The 26,823-nt window shown below is 42.2% G+C and overlaps 1 protein-coding gene across 2 annotated transcripts; it reads left to right on the top strand.

The window, feature by feature from the left end:
- The first annotated feature begins 9,682 nt into the window (after positions 1-9,682).
- Positions 9,683-25,829, top strand: L1TD1 (LINE1 type transposase domain containing 1). Of its 2 annotated transcripts, XM_082687834.1 has the most exons (4): positions 9,685-9,721; positions 10,733-10,809; positions 20,313-21,373; positions 23,821-25,829. In XM_082687834.1, exons 3-4 carry the CDS (start codon positions 20,414-20,416, stop codon positions 25,411-25,413), a joined length of 2,553 nt encoding a protein of 850 aa, XP_082543960.1. In that variant the 5' UTR covers positions 9,685-9,721; positions 10,733-10,809; positions 20,313-20,413; the 3' UTR covers positions 25,414-25,829. The 2 variants fall into 2 exon arrangements, with proteins under 2 accessions (XP_082543961.1, XP_082543960.1); XM_082687835.1 differs by lacking the exon at positions 10,733-10,809 and having other exon boundaries at positions 9,683-9,721.
- Positions 25,830-26,823: the final 994 nt, after the last annotated feature.

The raw sequence follows: 26,823 nt of genomic DNA on the forward strand, positions 1-26,823 counted from the left end.
TGTCTTAGTATTCTCATCTGTGAAATGGGAAATGGTGATGATAAGAGTAATAATACCTACTTCATGGGATAAGAAAACATAGTAAAGTTAAATGAATTAGGTATTAGTGTATCTATACCTTGAGCACTATATACCTCGAGTGCATTCATCGTTTCTTTATTGTAATTATTTTCATACCTGTGTTACTCTCTAGGTCATGAATTAGATCACCACTTACTTTCTACCCATGGGGCTCAACATAGTCCCCGACCAAGTTAGCACTCAATAAAGCAGGACTGAACTTGGTATATCATGTAAATTTCTTCATGAAAAAAAGGTATATTATTTTTTTCTCACCACACTGTCCTTTATTTCAACCTCTTCATTAAAATTAGGCTAACAGGGATGCCTGGGTGGCTCAGTCAGTTGTGTGTCTGCCTTAGGCTCAAGTCATGATCCCAGAGTCCTGAGATAGAGCCCCATGTTGGGCTCCTGGTTCATCAGAGAACCTGCTTCTCCCTCTGCCCCTCTTCCTGCATGTGGTCTCTCTCTCTCTCACTCTCTCTCTCTGACAAATAAATGGGTGAAATCTTTAAAAATATATAAGTAAAAAAGGGCTAATAATGAAGAAAAAACAGAAAGAAAAAACAGAAGAAAAGATATCCAGAGAGGAACTACCTCATGGTAGTTCAACATTTGTAAGGATAGGTTATTTTATTCTAATTGGAGACTGTTATGTTTGTAGAGGAATTGACTTCTTTCACCTCTGCAGTTCCATGTTTTGGAAGTTCTGGCCAGTGTGCGGAAATAAGAAACAAGAACTGGCAATATTACCCAGAATCAGTCTGTACCGAATTATCCCATTACACCCTAAGGGAAGAATCACAGTCATACACAAAGACTAATGTAAATGGATGGCCACACCAATATTATACTATTATTTTTAAGAGTAAAAATGGCCTAAAGGTCCACCAATAACCCATGTGGGAATGGTTAAATAACACATGGCTTGAAGCCCCCAAAGGAAAATGATGGATATTTTCAAAGAAAATTTTGCACTGCAGACACAAAACTGAAAAAAAACTTAAGAAAGATTATAAAATGGTGCTTTTGTTGAGATAATATGTGATTTTAATTTTCATCTTTAATATTTCTGTATTCCCAAACTTTCACACTTTCATGAAAAAGTGCATTTTTTTTCTTTTTAAGTAATCTCTATACCCAACTCACAACCCTGAGATCAAGAGTTGCATGCTCCATTGACTACACCGGCCAGGTGCCCCCCAAAGTGTTCTCTTTTTAAAATAGAAAACAACTTTTTAAAAATGTTTTATTTATTTGACAAAGAGAGAGAAAAAGCACAAACGAGGAGAAGCAGGCAGAGGGAAAGGGGGAAGCAGACTCTCCACAAAGCAGCGAGCCAGATGCTGGGCTCGATCCCATGACCCCTGGGATCATAACCTGAGCGTAAGGCAGACAGTTAACCGTCTGAGCCACCCAGGGGCCCTAGAAGACAATTTTTTAAAAACCATTATTCGTTTAACATTTTGGCCTTCATCCCATCGTTGCTACTGTTTCTGAGAGTGTGGTCTGTGAACACTTCCCATCAGAAACCCGGGGCAGGCAGGTGCACGCTTTGGAATCAGAATCTGCATTAACCTAACTCAGGTGAGTCTTCGCTAAATACATACTCGAGTTCACAGAGCCTCTGATTTTGCAGAAGAAAAACCTACCTTTAATATGAAAGAACAATGGGTGTTAAGAAAGCTACTCACACTCGTGGCCAGAAGGTGGCGCAGGTTTTCCACTTACCTGATCCTTGCGTCCTTAGAAGGAAATTTTGTTCAGAAGAAATTTTTGGCTCTTACTCCATAAATCTAGAGGGACATTCCCACCCCGAAATTGTGATGAGAAACAAGAAACCAGAATCTTTAGTAACAGGTAGGATTAGGCGTCCTGTCTCCATAGAAACGATTCTTCTCCAGAGATAAGATTAGATTAGGTTATGTCCTCTGGGCTAGAACAGTACTGCATCCCAGAGGAGAGCTGTAACCAATCCCTTGGGTTTTTGGCTGCTGTTAGAATTCAGGGCTAGCTGTTAGAATAGGGTGATCTCTGAAATTTGGAAACACGACCAGTGAAAATGAAAGGAAGAGGAAGAGCGTCTCTAGTCCCAAGGCAGGGGTTCTGCTTGAAGTCCTAACAATAGTGGGAGCAAGAGCCAAAGTCCAACCCGCCCACCCGACTTTGGCACCTCCACTGAGGAAGAGGTAAGCAGTTATGGGAGCATAGCACTAGCAAGGTGTGGAAAATGCCTCGTCCTTCAGGACACAGTCGCCTATTACAACTTCCAACAAACCTTCCCCGGACCTCCCCTGAAGTTCGGCTGGCAGCCTTCTCTACCTTTCACAGAACCACGGCTTATCATTATTTTTTCAAGTAACATGCTATGTTAAAATCAATCTCTTTGCAAGATCTGTCTTTCCCAGGAGATGCTAGACCATGAACTATTAGCAATAGGATGTCAGCTTCTACTTTCCCACATGGGTGTGTGTGTGTGGGGGGGGGGGGGTTGACTATCCACAATAGCAATGAAAATAATTATTACCCAGAAATAATGTTAACCCCCAAAATGTGTAAGACCTGTTGGGGTTGTAGAATAAAACCCGCCAAGTATTTAAACAAATGATGACATCAACAATATTAATAGCAAACTTCCTGAGGCTTACCATGCCTACCCCAGATACTATTCTAAAAACATGTGCATGTTTTACTCCATTTAATCCACAATCTATGAGGTAGGTACCATAGGATTTCTAATTTTACAGGAAACAGAACTGGAGAGCCTGAATTATTATGTATATATATATACATATGTATATATTTCTCCCCCAATTGTTTTTTTAAATATTTTATTTATTTATCTGACAGAGATCACAAGTCGGCAGAGAGGCAGGCAGAGAGAGAGAGGAGGAAGCAGGCTTTCGGCAGAGCAGAGAGCCCGATGCGGGGCTCGATCCCTCCTGGGATCATGACCTGAGTCAAAGGCAGAGGCTTTAACCCACCGAGCCACCCAGGCACCCCCCCGCAATTGTTTTTTTATGTTTGACACAAATCTCTTCAAAATCCAAAAAGAAGGAAAGCTTGCTGATTTAAGAGGTTCATATTTTATGTAAGTACATGTGTGCATAGAAAAATCTGAAAGAACGTGCATCAACTTGTTCGAGCTATCTTCGCTTCTCTATACTTTCTTGTATTTTATTTTTCAAGTAGTCTCTGTGCCCAATGTGGGACTCAAACTTGTGACTCTGAGATCAAGAGTTGCCTGCTGTACAGACTAAGCCAGCCAGGTGCGCTGTTCTTTCTTGTATTTAACAAACTTACCACAATATGCATGTAGTACTGACTTCTAAGCTCCGTGTGAAAGCTACTTTAACTGAACTATCTCCAATTCTCCCAACGCCATAAAGTAGGTCCTGTCTTGCCTACTTTGTAGATTTTCTCAAAAACACACACAAAGAGGGTAAGTAACTTACTCCGAGTCACGAAGCTGGTAGAGTGGTGATCTTAACCCGACAGTCTGAATCTGGAGCCAGCTTTATGACTGGGCATTGGTGCCTTTCAAGGAAACTATGCTGAACGATAAGCGCCTCAAGTCCCAGCACGCTGGCCCTTTAAAGCCTTCCTAACTGAGCCTACAGACTCCTACAAGGCTACTTCTTAGAGGAGGTGTCATCAAAGCCAAACTTAGAGAGAACAGGGCTTGCCACATAGTACATACGCAATAAATAGTTGACAAGTGACCCAGAATAGAGAGTAGAATTTGGGTGAGGAAGGGCATTCCAAGCAGAATGAATGTAAGGGCTGTGTCTCAGCTGGAACTCAGGTTGGTTTTCTTCTGCATTCTGCTACAAATTCAGGACCACCTTCCCTTTCAGTCTTAAGGTTGTCCTGGCATGTGGAAGGGGTGTCAACTAGGTCATCCAACTGGAACCAGGCACCGTCTTCTTTCCTGAGAGGCCAGGCAAGTCTGAAGAGCTGGGCAGACTCAGTGATGAGCTAATGGTCTTCACTGGGAGCCCACTTGCTCACCCTGCTTGCCCAGACCTCCTGGGTAGTTTGTCTTAAAACTACTCAGGTGCCACAAAGTAGGACATGTGACCACGGCGCTATGGTCTTTTCCCTCATCTTCCGGCAGCTATCAGGTGGGGGCTTGGGTGGAGGACTCAGCCCTGAGACTGTCCAAAGCCACAGGGAAAATGGTGGAAAATTTACCATTGCCGTGCCAGAAAAATTGATTTATCCAGGTCCTGAGATTTTCTTACCCTCCCATTTGGGCTTCACACTATATCTGGTATGGGCTTTTATTTTTCTTTTCAAAGATTTTATTTATTTATTTGACAGACAGAGATCACAAGTAGACAGAGAGGCAGGCAGAGAGAGAGGAGGAAGCAGGCTCCCACTGAGCAGAGAGCCCCATGCAGGGCTCGATCCCAGGACCCTGAGATCATGACCTGAGCCGAAGGCAGAGGCTTCAATTCACTGAGTCACCCAGGCACCCCTCTGGTATGGGCTTTTATTCCTGAATCTTAGCTAAACGTCTTGGGCTTAGCTAACTTATGGCCTCAAAAACGCTGAGCAATTGCATTACCTGCCTACCTCCATATAACTATAGCAATGGGCTGTGTACCTTTTTAGAAATTAACATAAGTACCTCTTCAGTCAACTCCATTCATACAATTATAGAAGGAATACCAAGAAGAAACCATCCGGGGACACCTGGAGGGCTCAGTCGGTTAAGCATCTGCCTTCCGCCCAGGACTCTGGGATCGAGCCCCATGTTGGGCTCCCTACTTAGAGGGAGTCTGCTTCTCCCTCGGCCTCAGTCCCTCCCCCTGCTGGTGCTCTCTCTCTTGCTTACTCTCCCTGTCTCTCTCAAATAAATAAATAAAATCATTTTTTTTTTTTTTAGATTTTATTTATTTATTTGACAGGCAGAGATCACAAGTAGGCAGAGAGGCAGGCAGAGGGAGAGGAGGAAGCAGGCTCCCCGCTGAGCAGAAAGCCCGATGCGGGGCTCGATCCCAGGACCCTGAGACCATGACCTGAGCCGAAGGCAGAGGCTTCAACCCGCTGAGCCACCCAGGCGCCCCTAAATAAAATCTTTAAAAAAAGAATAAAACAAACCTGAATGTAGGCATAGTAACACTAAGCATTTTTAAATTTTTTATATTCTAATGTGGACCATAATTATTTTGACTCTCCTACTGAAATGTATTGAGATGTAAAGCAAAATGTAAATTGAACTTCTCTTAGATTAAGTTCCATTAGTATTGTAAGTGTTCTCAAGTATTAATTATCAATGGACAGAATAAATAAGGTACTCTATTAGCATAGAAAGCCCCAACCATTCAGACCCACATGACCCCTAGAGGTTCTCTGTGGACCCCCAGAGGCAGCAGACTCCAACTGGCAACCCTGTGCTCCAGGGCAACCAAAGCCCACTTTACTTCTTAAAATACAATGGCTTTGATGGGCCCACTAAACCCAGGGCCCAGGGTACAAATATTTTCACCCCCAAAATTGCTGCATACAAGGCTGGGAGGACTCCCTCAAGCATATAATAATGGTACCCTTATTACACTTAATGCAAATGAAAGCTAATCTCTTCAAATCATCAAATATCCAGTCAGTGTTCAAATTTTCCTTTTTGTCTTCTGTTGGATGTTCTCTTCTGTGTTTGAGTTAGGATCCGAACAGGATCCACACGGGCTGCATTGAGTTAGTAACAACTGATGTTGTGGGGCCAGGGGCAGCCCCACCCCTCCCCAGGGGGGCTACTTTGTTATACTGCTCATTTTGAATAGAAGTCACTTAAGAGATAGCTGGTGCAAGGACCCTCAGACCCTCTTCTGTCCTCCTGAAAGCAGGAAACAAATCTCCCATATGAAAGGTACTCTCTCTGTGCAGAGTGGAAAGACACCCCCATCATCAGAGATAGGAACTTTAAAACTAAGAGAGCTGAGACACAAAACTTATTACTTTTTTCCTAATCTACTTCTGCCAAAATTTCACTTAAAATCTTTGCTGACTTGGGGGGCACCTGGGTGGCTCAGTTGGTAAAGTGTCTGCCTTTGGCTTAGGTCATGATCCTGGGACACCCAGGTCATGATCCCGTGGTCCTGGAATCCAGCCCCACGTCGGGCTCCCTGCTCAGCGGAGAGGCGGCTTCCCACTCTCCCTCTGCTGCTCCCCCTGCTTGTGCTCTTTCTCTCTCTCTCTCTCTCTGTGTCATATAAATAAATTATTAAAAAAAAAATCTTTACTAACTTGGAGCTGCATGGCCAGCTTGGTGGGTAGAGCCTGCAACGCTGCATCGCAGGGTTGTGAGTTCAAGCCCTGTATTGGATGTGGAACCTGATGAAGACTATTTGGAAAGCAGGCAGGCTGGCCAGGATGAGGCCACCCTGCCCCCACCAAGAGGAAAACACGTTTAAAAAAAAAAAAAAATTAGGGATTCCTGGATGCCTCAGTTGGTTGAGTGGCTGCCTTCGGTTCAGGTCATGATCCCAGCGTCCTGAGATCGAGTCCCACTTTGGGCTCCTTGCTCAGCAGGGAGCCTGCTTCTCCCTCTGCCTCTGCCTGTGCTCACTCTCTCTGACAAATAAATAACATCTTTAAAAAATATATATTTTATTTATTTATTTGACAGAGAGAGAGAGATCACAAGTGGGGGCGGGGTAGGCTCCCTGCTGAGCAGAGAACCTGCCCTGCTGTGGGCCTTGATCCCAGGATTTGGAGACCCTGAAACCATGACCTGAGCCAAAGGCAGAGGCTTAACACACTCAGGAGCCACCCAAGCAAACCACCTTTATTTATTTATTTACTTCTTATTTATGTAAAAGATAAACACCTTTTTTTTTTTTTTTAAGATTTTATTTATTCATTTGACAGAGAGATAGAGATCGGAAGTAGGCAGGCGGGGTTGGGGGGATGGGGGGTGGAAAGGGGTTGACGGGGAGGAAGCAGGCTCCCTGCTGAGCAGAGATTTTTTTTTTCCCCCAGGACTCTTGAGATCCTGACCTGAGCCAAAGGCAGAGGCTTAACCCATTGAGCCAACCAGGCACCCTCCAATTTTTCTTTTTAATTTTTAAAATTTAAATTCAACGAATTAACATATAGTATTTTAGTCAAAGGTAGGACCCGGGGAATGTTTAAGTCTCTTTTAATGATTTAAAGATTGAGATTTAATATTTGCTCCGCACCCCTTTCTTTTCCCTTTGATATTTGCTCAAGAAACGAGGCCCTTTGTCCTGCATGGTTTCCAGCACTCTGAATATCGCCGACCTCCTTGCTACCCTGTCACCTAGCCTACATCTCCAGCTCCTGGATTTGCCCTCAACTGCCATTAACATTCAATTTTTTTTTTTCCTGGCACTTGATTGCCCTGTTTAATTTTACTGTTTTCCATTTGAGTGATTTTATTAATAATGCCGGAGAGGCAGAAGGAATTTTTAAAAAAGACTACATACTGTGAAAAATTAACATGACTGGTGCAATTTAAAAATATGGTGACAGGGGCTCCGGGATGGCTCAGTCGTTAAGTGCCCGCCTTCCGCTCAGGTCATGATCCCAGAGTCCTGGGATCCAGCCCCACATCAGACTCCCTGCTCAGTAGGAAGCCTGCTTCCTCCTCTCCCTCTCCCCCTGCTTGTGTTCCCCTCTCTCACTGTCTGCCAAATAAATAAAGTCTTTTTTAAAAAAAAAAAGTTATCGGGAAAGAAGCCACAGTAGAGCGACAGCTAGCTCCGGCTTCATGTAACTGGGCCCAAACCCGTGGACTGGCTCAGACCTGTGGACTGGACAGGATAGCCATTGTTTCAAGCAATTGTCTGAGTAGTTAGCCGAACAGACATCCTGATCAGCAGTCTGCTGGTTGCGGACTCTCTGAAGATAGAATTGGTGGTCAAGGGACCCTGGTGGCTCAGGGGATTAAGCCTCTGCCTTCAGCTCAGGTCATGATCTCAGGGTCCTGGGATTGAGCCCCTCATTGGGCTCTCAGCTCAGCAGGGAGTCTGCTTCCTCCTCTCTCTGCCTGCCTTTCTGCCTACCTGTGATGTATCTCTCTGTCAAATAAATAAAATAAAAAAAGAAAAGAATTAGTCGCCAATCAATGTATAACCCAGAGGCACTTAGTTGTTAAAATACCCAGACAAACCCATTTTTTTTTTCTTTTCTTCAACTCAGGTCATTGCTCTCTCCCCTCTCCCTTGCTTTCACCCAACAAGCAGGACGCGATTTGCACATTTACCTAAATCTGTGCTCCTGGAACTGCAATTCTTGGATCCCAAATAAGCACTCCTTTGCCTCTCATGGAGGGGGAGGGTCTTTATTTTGAGGCTGACAGCACCTTCATGTATGCCACACATTGGTTGGGCAGTACCAGGTGTGGGGGCTTCACTGTTTATGGACTGTATATAACCTTGACCAAGTCAGTCTTCATCTGGACCCTGAAAGCCAGGCCTGGGGAGCCCAACCCCTCAAACCCCTGAATTTGCAGCTCAGGACACTTCCCTGAGCTGCATGGCCCACCCTTCACAATTCTGGAGATAGCCCACCCCAGAGCCTGATTTGGCAAGTCTGCTCGCTCACTCATTCCCTCTTTCCAAATGAGGGCCCAGTACATACTAGTCACAAGTCTGGGTACAGTAGATAAATCAGTGAACAAGAAAGGTAAGATTTTTGCCCTACTAGGGTTATATTCTATATTCTTGTGGGGAAGTGGAGAAGAGATATTCCCAACAAAACACAAAATAGAGTTGAATGGATATGTTCAGGTTCTAAAAACTGGGTAAAAAAGAGGCTGATAAGATAAGGTGTGGGACTCCCTTAGAAAGGGTTCTGGGAGGCCTCTTGGAGGAATTATCAGGTGACCTGAGGACCTGTGCAGGCAAAGAAGTAAAAAAAAAAAAAAGTGGAAAAGAAGCAGGTTGTGAAAGAACTGGAAACCTAATTCACAAAGGCAAGAGGAGCTAGTGCAAAGGCCCTGAGGCAAGAATTTACAATGTTTTAAAAAGATCATTTCTATGACAGAGAGAACTGAGACAAAGTTAAAGAGGGAATCAGAATGAGATGAACGCTAACAATTTTCCTCTGCCTGAAAAGGGAAATGTCTCAAAGGGATTATGGGGATAAGGGCTGCAGGCAGGCCAGAGTGGAGGCCAGGAGACCAGCAAGAAATGGTGGGCTCCGCCTGCGCTGAAGCCACGCAGAGCGAGAGAAGTAGACAGCTACTGAGGTTTAGACATAACTGAATATGGGAATTGAAAAAAAGCAGAGGAATTGAGAACGGCCCCTGGGGTTACCGCCGGAATAAACTAGGCAGTTAGAGTTGACTTTATTGAGATGCGAGTCAGGATTCAGGGCTGGTGCGGGTGACACGGGGAAGGGGATGGGTTGAGGTAGGGTGGGGTGGGGTGGGGCATGTTCAGCCCGAGGGCAGGAGGAAACGGAGCTGGGGGCTGGGGCTCAGGGGGCGTCCAGCAACAGGAAGTCGGCAGGTGCTTCAGGACTGGTGGAGATTTCCAGGGGAGGGGGCGAGGGCGTGTAGGTTGCGAGGGGATTGGACCAGAAGCTTTGGAACTCCGCCAGGGGAGGGGAGGAGCCAGCAAAAACTTGCTGCGGCCATTCTTCCTTCTGTCTTGGAGCTGGGGTGCGTCCTCAGGTTGGCTCTCTTCTCCTGGTAAGGCTGGCGCAATTGTGGGGGTAGTGGGCTCCGCGGGGGCCCTGTCGCTTGGCTGCCTGGTTGTGTCTGAGGAGCTGGTGAGAGAGCCACCTTCCTGAGTGTCCCCTCCGCGGGAAACAGGGACATCAAGTAGCAGTGCCAGGGGTGCTTGGCTGTTGTAGTTAGAAGAGCGTGAGACTCTTGCTGTGAGGTTGCGAGTTCGAGTCCCACATTGGGTGTAGAGATAATTTTAAAAATACTGATAAAGAAAAAAGTAAAATAGTGCCAGGAGGAGAAAATGAAGTCAAGGAAAGGAGGCAGCATTTAAGTGCTACTTTTAAAAGAAGGGTGGGGGAGGTGAGATTTTCCACGGTGTCTTTGAGGAGTAATGGACTGAGCGCTTTGGAGCCAGGCGGACCTGGGGGTTCAGTCTGTCTCCATTTCCTAGATCCGAGGCCTTGAACCTCATTTCCAACCCGTCTAAACAGAATTTCCCATAAACTGGAAGGGAATTGATTTGAAGGTAGTGCCTTTGTCTGCATCACCTTCGTTGTCAGAAAGGACAGAACTATTTTCCAGGCGACAAATGGAATATATGTTTACTGCCAAAAAGTAGACCCCAACTAGCACGAAGAAGAAAGCACCCTCTTTCCCAGTCCCTCTGCTTATCTCCTTAGTTGGGGCCCTAGTTTTCCCTTCCCTGCAGCGCTCCCCTTACCTCTACTCCTAGACTCTGCACTAATAATTCCGTGTTTTAGCAAAATTATTCCTATGATCCTATTAGTGTAAACAAACACCAGCTAGAGTAGAGCCTTTCCCCCCTATGTATATTAAACCTTATTTTTATTTATCTGAGAGCAAGACGGGAGAGGGAGAAGCGGACTCCCCGCTCAGCAGGGAGCCCCATGCGGGAGTCGATCTAGAACTCTGGGATCCTGAGGTCAGCGGAAGTCAGGAGCTTAACCAGCGGAGCCACCCAGGTGCCCCTAAACCTTTTAAACTGCATCGTGGACTTTGCTTGAACTCTAGGCACTGAAAGACAGCTGTGGAGAAGACCAAGCTCTGTTCATCAGAGAACTTTTTTCCAGGTGAACCGCCTTCACTGGGTAAGCAGCTGAGACTTGGTCGTTGAGGGGCTGGGAGAAGCGGAATGCCAGGGTTCCAGCGTGTTGAGTTCAGTAAATTTGCAATTGATTGACCTTTGGACCCAGGAGCTGGGAGTCTGGCATGGCAGCAGGTGGTATGGGCAGGGAATCCTTTGCCTGGGCCTCTCGCGGAATCCCAGATTCTGTCACCTCTGGAAATCGCGGGTATTTCACAGAACCGTTGTTGCAGGTGCGGTGAAATACTTTTACCCTCGTTATGTCAAATTAAAAGTAGTTTAGACCTACCCCCTCGGTTTTGTTAAATAGGTTAAAAAGATCACATAGTGTGGTCACTGTCAAATGCTGAACTCCTGTTGGAGATGAATGAGAATAAATCTGTGGTCTCTTTCCCACCCAATATCCCTGACATCCTGAAGTTCTATCCACTTTCGCTTCAGAATCCTTAATCAGGGAGGAAAACGGGATTTGCCAGGACTGAGGCAGGGGCCGATTTGGAAGGCCATCAAAAGGAGTTAAGCGTAGGAAAAATCTGGGAGACTTTTTTAATCAGTGAGCCGTGAGTTTGGGTTTATCTTTTAATGAACTTGAACTGATATACCACAGGAGGGCACACTTGGGGAGCTGGAACCTGTTAGGCAGGGGCAAGAAATCTTAAGCAATTCACACACCCTAGGCCAAGGGTAGGGGGAGGGAGAATAAATTTTCCCTAAAGCTCCCTGATGGACCAGCTTGTTTTGGTTTGCATTTCCTTGGCAGTCACTGCTTTTTCATATGTTTATTATCTACTTGCATTTCCTTTGTGGTTGAATTTTCAAAATGGGCAGCCAGTTACTTTGTGTGTGGGGGGTTGGGCCCCCCCCCCCCTGAATTTGCTGGCGGTATTGTGGAATTCCTTTTAGCTAGAAAAAGAAGAGTTAATATTCCCCACGCCATTCTCTGTGGCCACCCAAAGTTTGGTTTGACCTTTCTTGACCACGTATGGTGTCAGTTTTTTTCTGGGTGCAGAGAACAAATTTAAAAACAAATTTTAGAACTTCTTCTAAATGGCATTATACTTTTCCCAGTTTGTTTACTCAAGAGGTTCTGATAATTCCCAGTGCCTTCTACAGGGTGGAGAGGGCAGATGATTTGCTCCAGCAGTGGCTATAATCTGCTTTATAAAACACTAGAAGCAAAGCAATAAAATCAGAAATCAATTAAAAAAAATAAAACCCACTAGAATCTGTTCTGATACGCATTTTCCTGATTTTTAAAATTGAGTCTACTTTCATGTTTAGTGTTCACTCTTGTTTCTGTTGGTTTTGTGCACATTTGCAAAAATGAGATTATACTACTCTGTTCTCCGCAGCTTGTTTTTTCTCGTTAATGGATCAACGACACTCCAAAGCCTTGTGTTGTGGCTCTAAATACACTCTAATGGCTGCTTAAGAGTTGCACAGAGTGGTTTAGACCTTCCTTCGTTTAATCTTAACTAAACAGCATTGCTCTGGGCTCTCCTCACAAAAAACTGCTGGACCTTTTGCCTGTGTATTCTTTTTTTTTTTTTTTTTTTTAATTAATTAATTAATTTATTTATTTAAAGATTTTATTTATTCATTTGACAGAGAGAAATCACAAGTAGATGGAGAGGCAGGCAGAGAGAGAGAGAGAGGAAAGCAGGCTCCCTGCTGAGCAGAGAGTCCGATTCGGGACTCGATCCCAGGACCCTGAGATCATGACCTGAGCTGAAGGCAGCGGCTTAACCCACTGAGCCACCCAGGCGCCCCTTGCCTGTGTATTCTTAAGTACAAGTGGTTTTATTCTTTCTTTAGATTCTCAAGGGGAGAGTTACTATGTAACATATCTGATTGTAATAGGTTTTCTAATTTCCTGGAAAGTTGTAACCACTCCCACTCCAGATAGGCAAAGTGATCCTTAAAAAAAAATCCTGTATATAGGGTTGGGCAAATTTTCATGTTTGGTATTACTTTGCATTTCCTCCCCCCCCTTAAATTTTAGCTTACTATATAAGCCTCTACTATAAGAATTAATGATTTTTCTGTGGTGGTTTAGACTGTTATTCCCTCTTCTGAGGATTACTTGCCTTTCTTGAGCTTCTTTTTCTTCTCTTTTAGCTTTCTCGCAGTTCAGAACTATTTAATGAAAATTTTTCTGTATAGTTTAGTGGAAACTCTGGATATGGAGCCGTTGAATATTGTATTGATTTTTCTTCGTAATACTGATCCTGAGGAGGGGTTTGTGTTGTTATTTGGTGGATCAATATTTGATTATTTGAAAGATTTTTTTTTCTTTCTTTCTTTCTTTTTTTTTTTTTTAAGTAATCTCTGCACCCACCATGGGGCTCAAACTCATAACTGGGAGATTAAGAGGCATTTGCTCCACCGACTGAGCCAGACAGATGCCCCTGATTATTTAAGAGTTTTGCTAGGATACTATTTATTTCCTTTAGCTTTTTAAATACCATATGTTTGCAAACCAGCTTTTAAAAATCCTTGTACTGGATCATTTCTCATGCTTAATTTTGTACTTTGTAATTTTTTTCTCTTCAAAGGAAAAATTCTTACATGGCTTTTGATTTTATTTTTTACACTTTAAATTTTTACTGTTATCTCAACCTTTTGTCTTAACTATTTTTGGTTTTGACTTAGCCACGTTGTTTGGGGTAAAGTACTCCTGTTTGCCTCATCTACTCCTTTTCCCTTTTTTGCTGAATTATTTAAAGATTTATTTGTCAGAGAGTGCTAGCAGGGGGAGCGGCAGGCAGAGGGAGAAGCAGGCTCCCTGCTGAGCAAGGACGGGGAGGCGATACTCTTCCCAGGGTCTTGGGACCACAACCCCAGCAGAAAGGCAGACACTTGCCTGACTGAGCCACCGAGGCATCCCTGATGAAGTATTTTAAACTAAATTCTAGACGTGTTATTTTACCTTTAAACACTTGAGTATTGTTGTGACTGTACTACTAACTCATGGTGAACATATCTATATGTAAGGTAGATTAATAGTCGAATTGCTGTTTGTACACCTGAACTACCATAATACTGTCAACTGCGCTTCAGTTTAAAAACTTAAGTATTATAAGAAAACATAAAATTCAAACCAGTTCATTATAAGTTCATGAAGTGGGCTTCATCCTGTCTAGCAAATAGAGGGGAGCGCCAAAGGTCTGCAGAGAGGGAAGGGTTTTTAAAGGCAAGACAAGGGAGGCTCGTGGGTGGCTCAGTGGGTTAGAGCCTCTGCCTTCAGCTCAGGTCATGATCCCAGGGTTCTGGGATCGAGCCCCACATCGGGCTCTCTGCTCGCCAGGAAGCCTGCTTCCTCCTCTCACTGCCTGCCTCTCTGCCTCCTTGTGATCTCTAACTGTCAAATAAAATAAATAAAATCTTTTTTTAAAGGGGGAGGGGCAGGACAAGGAAGTCCTAAACAGAAGAAGGGTTAGTTAGGGGCATCTGGGTGGCTCAAGCCCCATGTGGGCTCCCTGCTCAGCGGAAAGCCTGCTTTTCCTTCCCCCCTGCTTAAGTTCCCTTTTGCTCTGTCAAATAAATAAATAAAATGTTTTTTAAAAAAGGAAAGGGATTAGTTCAGGTGAGGTTCCCTTCATCTGGGGACAAAAGGGTTTTTTTTTTTTTTTAAGATTTTATTTATTTATTTGACAGAGATCACAAGTAGGCAGACTGCAGGCAGAGAGAGGAAGGGAAGCAGCTCCCTGCTGAGCAGAGAGCCCGATGGCAGGGCTCCATCCCAGGACCCTGAGATCATGACCTGAGCCAAAGACAGAGACTTTACACACTGAGCCACCCAGGTGCCCTGACCAAAGGGTTTTATTACCTGGATTATCTCGTCTTTTGAGAGAAGGAGAGGTCCCACGACAGATTATTTATTGGTGCTGATGAGAAAATTCCTGGTTGTCCTAGATTGAAACTGCAGTTAGGTTAAGTCTCAGTCTTGGTTTACTGACTTGGGTTCATAACCCTAAGTGACGCCATTTGGGGCCTTTTGAACCGTATCTGTCTCTTAAAAAGTAAGAACATTTCTTAAATAACCACAGTATTCTCACAGCTAGTAAAAATCCTATTCCTGAGGATTGTTTCATACTTGGTCCACACGCAGAATTTCCTGCTCTCCTGCATGATGTGTTTAGCTGGGATCCAGATAAGGGGCTCCCGTTTCCCTCAGTCTCCTAAACGGGAATAGTTAGTTCCCTCCTCCCCCAAGTCGCTGAAGTGTTGAAAGTCGGCTTACCCAGTGGGCTCTCTACTCCTTGTTTTCTCATAGTCACCTTGATGAAGCTTCAGGTATAAATCCTGGTTGTTGGGTTTTCTAGTTTATTTCATTAAGGACGACATGTGTGTACTGTTGATCACTTTTTGTATTAGTAGTCAAGTTGATGTTTTCTCTTTTGGCTCTTTCTCTGACTTAATCAAGATTTTTCATATACATTTTTCCTTTGACTTCCTGTTCATAATTTGAGTTTTATCATGAATGAATGCTAGGTTTAAGATTTTTTGCAACTTAATGTTTTCTTTTTTGAGTAATGTGTTTTTTTACATGTAGAAATTACTTGATTTTAAACTTCTGGCATTCTCTTTAAATTTTTTTTTTTTTTTTAAATTTGAGTACTTGAGAGAGAGAGAGAGCACAGGATGAAGGGGGAGAGGGAGAAGCAGACTCCCTGCTGAGCATAGCACCTGACGCAGGACTGGATCCCAGGACCCTTGGGATCATCATGACCTGATCCAAAAGCAGATGGTAACAGACTGAGCCACCCAGGTGCCCCTTGACTGAGTTATTTTAAAATTTAAATACCTATATCCCTTACTCATTTAAATGCCATACCTAGAAATCTTTATCTTTCAGATTAATGTTATATATTTTTGTACTTTTTTTCTTTTTTTAAAAGATTTTTATTTGTTTGACAGACTGCGTGAGAGAAGGAGCACATGCACGGGGAGAGGGAGAAGCAGTCTCCCTGCAATGCCTTGGCTTCATCCCAGGACCCTGGGATCATGCTGAATGACTGAGCCACCCAGGAGCCCCTATTGTAATTTTTCTTATTTTGGTTTTTCTCTAATGAGAAATTTCTGAATTGTGTGATTGTATGAATGTATACTTTCTGTTCTGACATTAATGACCTATTAGTTGCTCCTATGATTCTTAAATCTTAGCCTTTTTGTAGCGGTCCCTAAAGTTGTATTTTTTAGGCTTTATAATTATAGATGGGATGTTTCATGCTGATTTTTTTTTTTTTTTAAGTATTCAGCTTAATTTTTGGAGCAGTTTTAGGTTTACAGCATATTGAGTACAAAGTCCAGAGAAGTCCCATGTGCTTCCTCATCAGCATCCCATGTCCAAGTGCTACGTATGTGACCACTAGTGAATTTACCTTGATACATCATTATGACCCTAAGTCCGTAGTTTGCAATAGGGTTCACTCCTGGTGAACGAATTTTCTGAGTGTCTGTGTCTTTTGACAACCGTGTGCCTTGCATCTGCCACTATTCTACAAAATGTCACTGTCCTAAAAATCCTCTCCTCTGCCTGTTCATCCTCCTCCCCTCAATCCTGAGAACAACTGATCTTTTCTGTCTCTGTAGTTCTGACTTTTCCAGAATGTACTATATTTGGAATCATACAGTATGTAGCCTTTTCAGTTTGGCTGCTTTGACTTAGTCATAGGCATTTTGGGTTCCTCCTTCTCCTAGGGCTTAGCAACTCATTTCTTTTTAGTACTGAAGAACATTGCATTGTTTGTGGGGGTACCACAGCTTATCAGCTTACTGAAAAATACCTTGATTGCTTCTAAGTTTTGGTAGTTCTGAATGAAGCTGCTCTCTACCTCCCAGTATGCAGGTTCCTGTACAGATACGTTTTCCACTCCTTTGGATAAACAGCCAAGGAGCACAATTGCAGGATCATATGGTAGGAGTCTCTTGAGTTTTGCAAGAAATTGGCAAATTGTCTTCCATAGTAGCTGTAATATTTATTTACATAAGCAGTGAATGAGTGTTCCTGTTGCTCTGCATTCTTAACAGCATCTGATGTCGACATCATATTTTGGATTTTGGCCATTCCAATAGGCGTGTCATGGTATCTTAGTGTTTTAATTTGCAATTTACCTGGAGACCCGGTGTAGAGCATCTTTTCATATGATGAATTGCTCTTTGCAGTTCTTCCTTGGTGAGGGGGTCTCTGGGTCTCCTGCTCATTTTTTAATCAGGTGGTTCCTAATTAAATACTAATTGAATACTAAATATTTACTGGGTAAATATTTTCTCCCAGTATTCGGTTTATCATCTCATCTTCTTGAGTCTCAGGCTGATTTGATTTTCTTTCTGGAATGTTTGTTAGTTACAGAATTAACTGCCAATGGGCATAGGATTCACAAAACGTTTATGTGCAGAGCAGAAACTAGGTTGGGTTCTAGACCCACTTATATCGTCCTCCAGTTATTTCAAGAGTACCTCAAACTTGATAGGTTAAACCAAGTAAATTTGTACTCCTCCTTTACAACCTTGGCTCTTTCTTGGCCCTTTCTGTTTTTGGTGCGTAGCAGGCATGAGTCTAGTAGGGAAGCTGGAGACACCAAAGCTGTCCCCTTTGCTCTCCTCTGTAGGTTACCTTTCCACAGGTGCTCCCTCCAGCCCTGTGGGTAGTTAGTTACTCCTCTGAGTGGAATGTACCTGCGTCCATTCTTCACTGTGTGGCTGCTGCTTATTTATCAGATTCAGTGTGAGCTACTTCTGCCGGGAAGCCTTCCTGGGCCTCTCTGGGCCTCCCTGAATACATCAGATGACACCTGGGATAGACACCCCTGATCCTTGACCCTTAATTTGTAAGTTGGCACAGTTGCCGTTTGATACACTTGTTTCTCCCTAGATGTTCATGGAGGGGAGGGTCTGTGTCAGGGTGTTTTGGTTTTTGTTTTGAGAGATCCCCTGTGGCGTAGGCGACAGAGAGGGGGAGAAGGAATATTAAACAGGCTCTGCACCCAGCACAAGCCTCATGTAGGGCTCCATCTCTGCTCTCAGGACCTTGAGATCATGACCTAAGCTGAAATTAAGAGTTGGATGCTTAACTAAGTCACCCATCCGTGTCAGTTTCTACTCAACATTTTTTTCCTTTCCTCTCCAGCACAGTAACTAGCATGTAGTCTGTGCTCACAGAATGTGTGGGATTGATTGATGATTGATGATGTGGGAACTTGGACAGCTCATATCTGCATTCAGAAGTTTTACTGGGATTATGTATAGATGTATATGCATCTTTATTAACCTTAAACCAGATTAGACTTTTTTTTTTCCCTTTTCTTTTCTTTTTCCAGTCAGTTGACTTAATTCTGGGGCATTTTCTGTTCCCGTGATGGGTGTTTTGTACCCTTCCATTAGGTGCTTGGAAGGTTTTCTGGTTCTGTTACTCAGAGCTGGTGTCAGTACTGATGCGTCCTATTTCCCCTTTCTCATCTGTTCATCAGCTTCAATAATAGCTAGCAGTTTGTTTGTTTGTTTGTTTGTTTGTTTTTTAAGATTTTATTTATTTATTTGACAGAGATCACAAGTAGGCAGGGAGGCAGGCGGGGGGGGGGGGGGGTTGGGGCAGGCTCCCTGCTGAGCAGAGAGCCCGATGAGGGGCTTGATCCCAGAACCCTGAGATCATGACCTGAGCTGAAGGCAGAGGCTTAACCACTGAGCCACCCAGGCGCCCTGCAGTTATTTACCCTAGTCTCCTTCCATCAAGTTCCTGAATTCTATTAAAGGGGATGTAATTTTTCTTTTCATACCTGCACGTTAAAGCAGCTGGAGTCTTGACAGCAGTGATGAATCCGTAGGTCATACAGTTGTTAGTGTTAGTTAGCTGTAAACTCACCTGGTTAAAACTTGAAGACATGCTGGATGATGCAGAGGAAAAGGTTCAGGAACAAGTATCCCAGCTGTTGTCCAAAGTGGGTGTGTTGTGCATACCCACTTCCCATTCCTGTTAACTAAGGGAAGAGGAAAAGAGGTGGTCTCTCCCTCTCCACCATGCAGGGTCACGACCGTAGTAGGAAGAATCTAAGTGAGTCTCCTCGAGCAAAGATAAAGGGGCTTTTGTGAGATGGAAGTAGGCATGGGTTTTAGTCATTCTGTTCTCTGCAGCATGTGCCTTAATATTTTCATTCTGGAAAGTAATAATTCTGATCTGAATTGACTTGAGAGCTGGGTAGGTTTTTGTTTTTTAAGATTTATTTTAATTTAGGGGCACCTGTGTGGCTCGGTTCTTGGGCATCTGCCTTTGGCTCAGGTCGTGATCCTGGGATCCTGGGATGGAGCCCCGCTTCGGGCTCCCTGCTCAGCAGAGAGCCTGCTTCTCACCTCTCCACTCCCCTTGCTTGTGTTTCCTCTTGCTGTCTCTCTCAGTCAAATAAATAAAATCTTCAAAAAGAAAAACTTACTATTCAAGAGGGAGAGAGCCTAAGCCTGTGTTAAGGTGAGGGAGGGAGGAGCAGAGGAAGAGTCCTAAGCAGACACCCCACTGAGAGCAGAGCTCCACACCCCCCAGAACATGACCTGAGCCAAAATCAAGTCAGACATTTAACCAACTGAGCCACCCAGGCACCCCGAGAGCTGGTTTTAAGAGATTAAAGTCTTAATGTTTAAGTCTGCAATTAAAAAAAGGGTGGGGGACACCTGGGTGGCTCGGTTGGACGACTGCCTGACTGCCTTCGGCTCAGGTCATGAACCTGGAGTCCCGGGACTCATTGGGCTCCCAGCTCCATGGGGAGTCTGCTTCTCCCTCTGACCTTGCTCCTCGCTCATGTTCTCTCTCACTTTGTCTCTCTCAAATAAATAAATAAAATCTTTTAAAAAGGTGGGGGGGGGTTGGTTGGGGGACTTCCCTTTCCAGTTTGTGTAAGATTCCATCCAAATCACCTTTAACTTAAAAAATTTGGTATGGTACACTTAAACTTTTTTTTTTTTTTAATTATTATTTTTTTTAAAGATTTTATTTATTTATTTGACAGAGAGACATCACAAGTAGGCAGAGAGGCAGGCAGAGAGAGAGAGAGGAGGAAGCAGGCTCCTGCTGAGCAGAGAGCCCGATGCGGGACTCGATCCTAGGACCCCGAGATCATGACCTGAGCCGAAGGCAGCGGCTTAACCCACTGAGCCACCCAGGCGCCCCTAAACTTTTTTTTTTTAAAATAATGTCTATTTTCTTGTAATCTGTTTAATCCTCACAGAAAACATAGAAAGCAAAGTTAATAGTATAGAATTACTGGCCAATTTCCATCAGTGTTTTTAATCTCCTGTTTGGTTGATTTATGGCATTCAAAGCTTTACTTGAATCGGGTTTTAATGTATGAATTTTGAATTCTGTTTTCTTTTTTTTGGTATGCATGTACCCATCTGGTTATCTTTAAATTGTGGAGTACGTCTGCTGTAGTTTACTTCATAACCACATTGATATTCTTGATCACTGTGCTTCCCAAAAGAATTCTTCAGTAAATGATTTTTCTTTTTTTATTTCAGATGATAAATACATTTTAAAGATTATTGAGTTTTGGAGGAGTCTAGCAGACCTCCAAGAACAAAAATTACTCTTCAGGATAATAAGATAAAACGTTTCCACAATGTCCATTGTAGAGTCAGAAATTGCTAGACTTGCAAAGAAACAGGAAAATAGCACGCATAGGGAAAGAATTCACTTGATAGAAACTGACCAGGAGATGGCTCAGGTATTAGACTTAAAATGCAAAGACTTGTCAGCAGTTATGCTGATGAAGTTTAAAGGCTTGATGGAAGATCTGGACTTAATGGTTGATGAGATAAGGGAATCCCTTAAAAAGGACCTAAAGGAAATGTTAGGAGTAGAAAGTAAAATACCTGAAGTGAAGAATATAAATAACTCCAATACTAAAAAGGAGTTGCAACAAATAAAAGGTTTAGCCATGCATAAAACAGGGTTACTCGAGAAGATAGTAGGAGCAAACTCTGAAATAGTTGAACCTACTGAAAAGTTGACTTCTAAAAGAAAAGAAGTGAGCAAGCCGAGTAACCAGTTAGACAGAGTTGAAGAGTATAGTACAGACCAAGGTAAGGAATTGCCCCATGATAAATTACAAAATGACAAAGTCATGGGAAGTGTGGAAGAAGCCATAAGCAATCTAGACAACAATTGCAAAGAACATAGTATCCATATGGAAGTAACACGAGAGATTGAAGAGGATGAACTGGTCAAAGAAAAAGTCCCTCAGAACTCAAAGAATACAGAGAAAATAATAAAAACCTCCAGAGAAGATGAAGGAGCGATACTTACTTTGGCAACAGACTTTTCATCAGCAACACTGGACATTAGTAAGCAGTGGAGTAACATCTTCAGCATTCTGAGGGAAAATAATTTTGAACCTAAAGTTCTGTGCCAAGTTAAATTAATACTTAAGTGTGATGGTGAAGTAAGGACCTTTGCAGATATGCAAAGTCTCAGCAATTTTACTAGCCAAAAACCATTTCTGAAGGAATTACTGAAAGATGTACTCCCACAAAAGGAAAAAATAAAGAAAGGAAGAAGGTACGGGATTCAAGAGAAAGTGGTAAGTATACAGATCTATGGAGCTTATGTACAGAGAATAAGTAATGGTAAAGTTATTCCTAAGGTTAAACCAATTTTTAAGAAATACTTAAAAGCACGACATTAAAAGTAATAACTAAAAGGCTTTTTTCTTTTAATGGGTGGTATTGGCAGCTTGGAAGAGGTTAGATTTGAGTTGAGAAGGGATTGTACATATTCATTACAGACATTGAAAGAAAAATGTATAGGTTATGTATTTAAGGGTAATTACTGGAGTAGTAGCTTCTTTATTTTTTATTTTTGTTTTTTTAAGATTTTACTTACTTAACAGATCACAAGTAAGCAGAGAGGCACACAGAGAGAGAAGCAGCTCCCTGCTGAGCAGAGAGCCCCATGTGGGACTTGATTCCAGGACCCAGAGATCATGACCTGAGCAGAAGGCAGAGGCTTAACCCATTGAGTCACCCAGGCAGCCTGGATAGTAGCTTTTAAATCATTAAAAGGGAAAAATAGAAAAAAGTGAGTAAATTCAAAGCCCTCATGCAATAGGATTATTAAAAAAAATTAACAAGTATGTTGAACTTTCAGTCTGTAAAGTAGTCCTGGTAAATCTTCATTAGCAATCAGAAATGCAAATAAATCTGTCTTACTGATGCCTATTCAGGTGTTCATTAATGTTAATATCTAGCTGTTACCCATTTCATGTAAGGATTTTTATTTTTACATCATATTAGATGATAATTTTGTTTCCTTCATATTAAATTATGTTCCCATGTATTTGATTTCATTGAAAACACTTCAGGTTAATTTCTGAATACTCTATGTGATTCCAATATTAAAAGGTGATTCCTATGGTATATTATAGAGATTCTGTGTCTCTCATCTTGGATGTGTGTCTGTTTCTTCTTTCTTGTCTGTGGTGTAAGGTAGTAGTCTAGTTTCTTTTGCATGTGGCTGTCCAGTTTTCCTAGCACCATTTATTGAGGAGACTATGCCTATTCCATATTCTGGGCTCCTTTTTCCGTAAATTGTTGACCACATATGCTTGAGTTTTTTCCTGGGCTCTTTATTCTGTTTACGTTTTTTTTTATGTGCCTGTTTTTGTGACTTTCATATAATACCATGCTGTTTTGATTATTATAGCTTTGTAATACGGTGTGAAATTAGGTTGTGATGCCTCCTGCCTTACTCCGATTCAGGGCAGCATTGGGTATTTGGGGACTTTGTGGTTCCATACAAGTTTTAGGATTGTTCTTTTCCTGTGTAAAATGCCATTGGAATTTTGGTAGAGATTGCGCTGAATCTGCAGGTTGCCTTGGGTAGTATAGACATTTTAACAGTATTACTTCTGCCAATTCATGTGTAGAATATCTCCCATTTATTTGTATTCTCAGAGGCCTGTATTGTAACCCAGTATTTTTGATGGCTTCTCAAAAGAACACCTAATACCCCCACCCTTCCAGCATTTGGAAGTGTAGCATCTTTGCAAAATGACAGTATAGAATTAGGAAATAATATTTGGATCAACAATTTCTTTGAGAATCACCATTGGTGATGTACACAGCCCAGCCTGTTCTGGATGGCCTGGGGAGGTGGAAGGATAAATAGTGACCAGCCATCCCTAAATAGGGAAGATCCTGTAATGGAGCATTAAGTGAAAAGCTAGAAGCAAGGATAGGGCTTAAAGGAATATTATGAGCCAGCTTTTCTATTACAGGTACTGTCTTGAGCTCCATAACTAGGTTGTCTTAATTTAACCCTCACAGTGATGTGAAGTAGTTGCTTTTCTAGAGAGCAAGTTTATGTACCGGTAGCAGATGTAACAGCTGGGTTTGAACAAGCAGTCTTTTTTTTTTTTTTTAAGTAGGCTCCATACCCAAAGTGGGGCTTGAACTCAAGACCCTGAGATTGAGAGTCATGTGCTTGGCCACCTGTGCCAGCCAGGCATCCCTGAACAAAGTAATCTTAAATTGAGCCTGTACTTCTAACCAAAGCATTGATTTCCTTTTGAGTAATACGGCTGTAGCTTGAACTACCAGTGGAATCTTTAAGAAGTATTAGATTTACTTTTTGTTTCCTTATGGGGGTTGGGGGGGGAAGTAAACGGGAGTTTTCAGGTAGTGTCTCTGAAGTTAGAGGAGTCTCTCTACTGCAGGGTCCTGCATGTAACCAGACATTTACTAACACAAGTTCTTAAGAGTCAGTGTTCGGTATATAGAAGGAACACACTAAACATTAGGACATGGAAATTTGCAGGTGCTGTATAGATAGCAGGTGTGATGGAGGTAATCACAGGGGAAACTTGACTTGTTTGGGCTTCTAGGCATTCAAGAACAAGTAATACTTAAATAATTTCCTAGATATTTGGTAATTGTTAAAATATGTAGTCAGATTACACTGAGAGTGAAAGGTTTAATTCCTTTAAAGACACATGATACAAAGTTATTTTATTTTTTTTTTTTCTTTTAGGAGAAAACACTACTAGATTCAAAGCATGGAGCTGAGAGGGAAGCCAGTGATGGTTTGAGCTTTCTATTTGTTAAAGAGGTAAAGGTTGCAGAGCCAGAGGAGGTGAACAACTTAGAGACTCAGGAAGAAGAGGCCTCAGAGCTGGAAGAAGAGGGAGAAGAGGCTTCAGGCCTGGAAGAGGAGGATGAAGAGACTTCAGAGCTGGAGGAAGAGGACGAAGAGGAGACTTCAGGGCTGGAGGAGGAGGGAGAAGAAAAAGCTTCAGTATTATATGAGAAACAGGATTCAGCCTTTCAGCGTCATTCTGTGGTAAATACAAAGTATGGAGCTGAAGAAAAAAGCAGTAATGGCTTGGAGGTTGTTTCAGTTAAAGAGGTAGAAGATTCTGAGCTGGAGGAAGAAGAAGGTTCAGAGTGGGAAATGGAAGTAGTCTTATCGTGGGAGGAAGGAGAGGACTCAGAGGTAGAAAGTGTAAAGACCGCCTCCCAAATAGAGAAAAAGGGGGCTTTAGATGAACTTAATGAAATTGCCTATGATTATTTGGCTCAGGACTTTGAGAAGAAAAAATTGGTAAAACACCAGATGGTACAAAAAACCCAGAATAAAGAGGAAATGGCTGTACCAAAAAAACAAGGAGTTGGGACAGTCTGTCCCACCTTGACTTTGGCCTCTCCCTCAAAATCACTAGAGATAAGTTCTGTTAAGCAGAAAAGGCAAGTAAATACAAATTTGAGTACTCCGTCAGGAATAAACAAGTTTTTAAGGAAAACTGAAAAAGAGCGACATAAAACTCTGCTGACAGATAAGCGAACATCTAAAGAAACAGACTTAATACAAGAAACAGAAGAAGACTTCAGAAGAAATGTAATTAACAGCTTCAGAGAGCTACAGGAGGAAGTTGAAAATATTAAAAATTACCTTCCAGAGGTCTTGGGAATAAAAAACACAGTAGTTGTTCTGAATAGCAGAATAGACACACTTGAAGAGAGAATGGACAATCTAGAGGATCGTATTGAAGAATTCTCTAAGGATACAGTGCAAATGGCCAAACAGATAATAAATAAAGAAAGATCAAGAGACATAGAGGATAGATCCAGAAGTTCCAACATCCGCTTGATAGGAATTCCAGAAAAAAGTAATAAAGAGAATGGAGCAGAGGAAATAATTAAGGAAATCATAGAAGAAAACTTTCCAGAGCTAAAGGATTCAAGTCTTGAGGTTGTTAGTGCTTACCGAATACCTAGTAAGATTGATGAGAAGAGACTCACTCCTAGACATATCTTGGTGAAATTTGGGAATTCCACTGATAAAGAAAAGATCCTAAAGGCTTCCAGAAAAAGAGAAATAACCTATAGAGGAACAAGAATCAGATTGACTGCAGATTTATCATTAGATACTCTAGATGCTAGAAGTCAGTGGAGCAATGTCATAAAAGTTCTGCAGGCAAAAGGCTTTACACCTAGAATCCTATACCCAGCCAAACTTGCATTTGATTTTGAAGGAAAAACAAAGACCTTTTTTGATACCGAAGAATTCACAAAGTTTGTTTCTTCCATACCCTCTTTGAAAGAGATACTGGATGATATACTTTAACAATCTAGGAGGTCTATAAGTGCTTACACACAATATATATATATATATATTACCTTCTTCCCACAGCAAGAATCAAAAAGGAAAACAATTACGTCATACCTACCCAGGAGGATGGACTGTGAACAATATACTTGGGGAGTAGGTGAAAGGAATGTTACAGATACTACTAAAATGTTGTACAAGTTAAAGGATGTTTTAAAATTAGTGTTAATCAATGTAGCTTTTGCAGGAGTAGGCTTTATACACCACTGGGGAAAGGGAGGGAATCTGTCATTGTAACCATAGAGAGAGGTGGGGTGAAATAATAGAAAAATGGAAAAAGATGGCAAGATAAGTTAATGCAAAAGTTGAACTTTAAACATAAGTATTCAGTTTTAGATTAACATGATGTGAATCTTGAATCTTTATATTAAACATTTTTCCTCTGAATATGCTTCATTTGTTTACTTTTCTACCACACATTTTCTTAATGCATTTTGTCATTACATAGTTTGCGTTTACATTTTATTGCATAAACCCAAGGAGAGAACAAATCTAATGCTGGACATTAATGTATTCTCAGTTGTTAGTCTAGAATAAAAGAATTTGATTTGAAATTATGGTTTTTGCTCCAAGGGCTTATTTAGCATATTTAATTTACAAAAACAAAAAATGTCCACTGCCCAACATTTTGAAATCCGCTTTTCTCAGTTGAGTCTTTCCATCTCTGACCTTCATGGACCTTACTGCAAACTGATAGTTACTTCAAATGCCCTTGGCCTCAGTATCCCTAGCATTGAGCTTTAACTCTGTATAACCCCAGGGAAGTCGCTAACGCCTCTTGAATCTCCAGTCCTTTCATCTGTAACTGTTCATTCTTTACTTACAGATTTCTTAGAAAAATCTGAGATTTGTGCCAGCATCATTAGAATCCTCAGTAGATGGGAAATCCTGGTTCCTGACAGGTAGATTAAGATGAAGCTGGTTGCCCTTCTCCCAGTTGTTGACTTTATTTTTAATCTCTACACCCAGCATGGGGCTTGAATTTACAATCCCCAGGAGATCAAGAGTCGCATGCTCTACCAACTGAGCCAGCTAGGTGTCCCCCAGTTGATTTTAACCCACTGAGCCACCCAGGCGCACCCCCTCCCCAGTTGATTTTAGAATGAGCACAACAGGAGTCTGTTCAGTTGCACTGGGGATGTTTGGGTTAGGAAACTGAAAATACTAACCTTAGGTACTTGATCATCTTTGTATTTCTACCCTCTTGGATTTCATTGTTGTGTTTGGCTTATAGGCTTCCCCCCTCCCAGTTTTTCTTTTGTAAAATTACTTGTGAAATGATAAAAGGTATTGAGAAAATAGTACAGTCCCATGTACCTTTTACTCTTTCCCCAACAATGTCTTATGTAACTAGAATTGTTACAAGGG

This window comes from Mustela nivalis (assembly GCF_964662115.1).
Source record: "Mustela nivalis genome assembly, chromosome: 10".
Lineage (NCBI taxonomy): Eukaryota > Metazoa > Chordata > Mammalia > Carnivora > Mustelidae > Mustela > Mustela nivalis.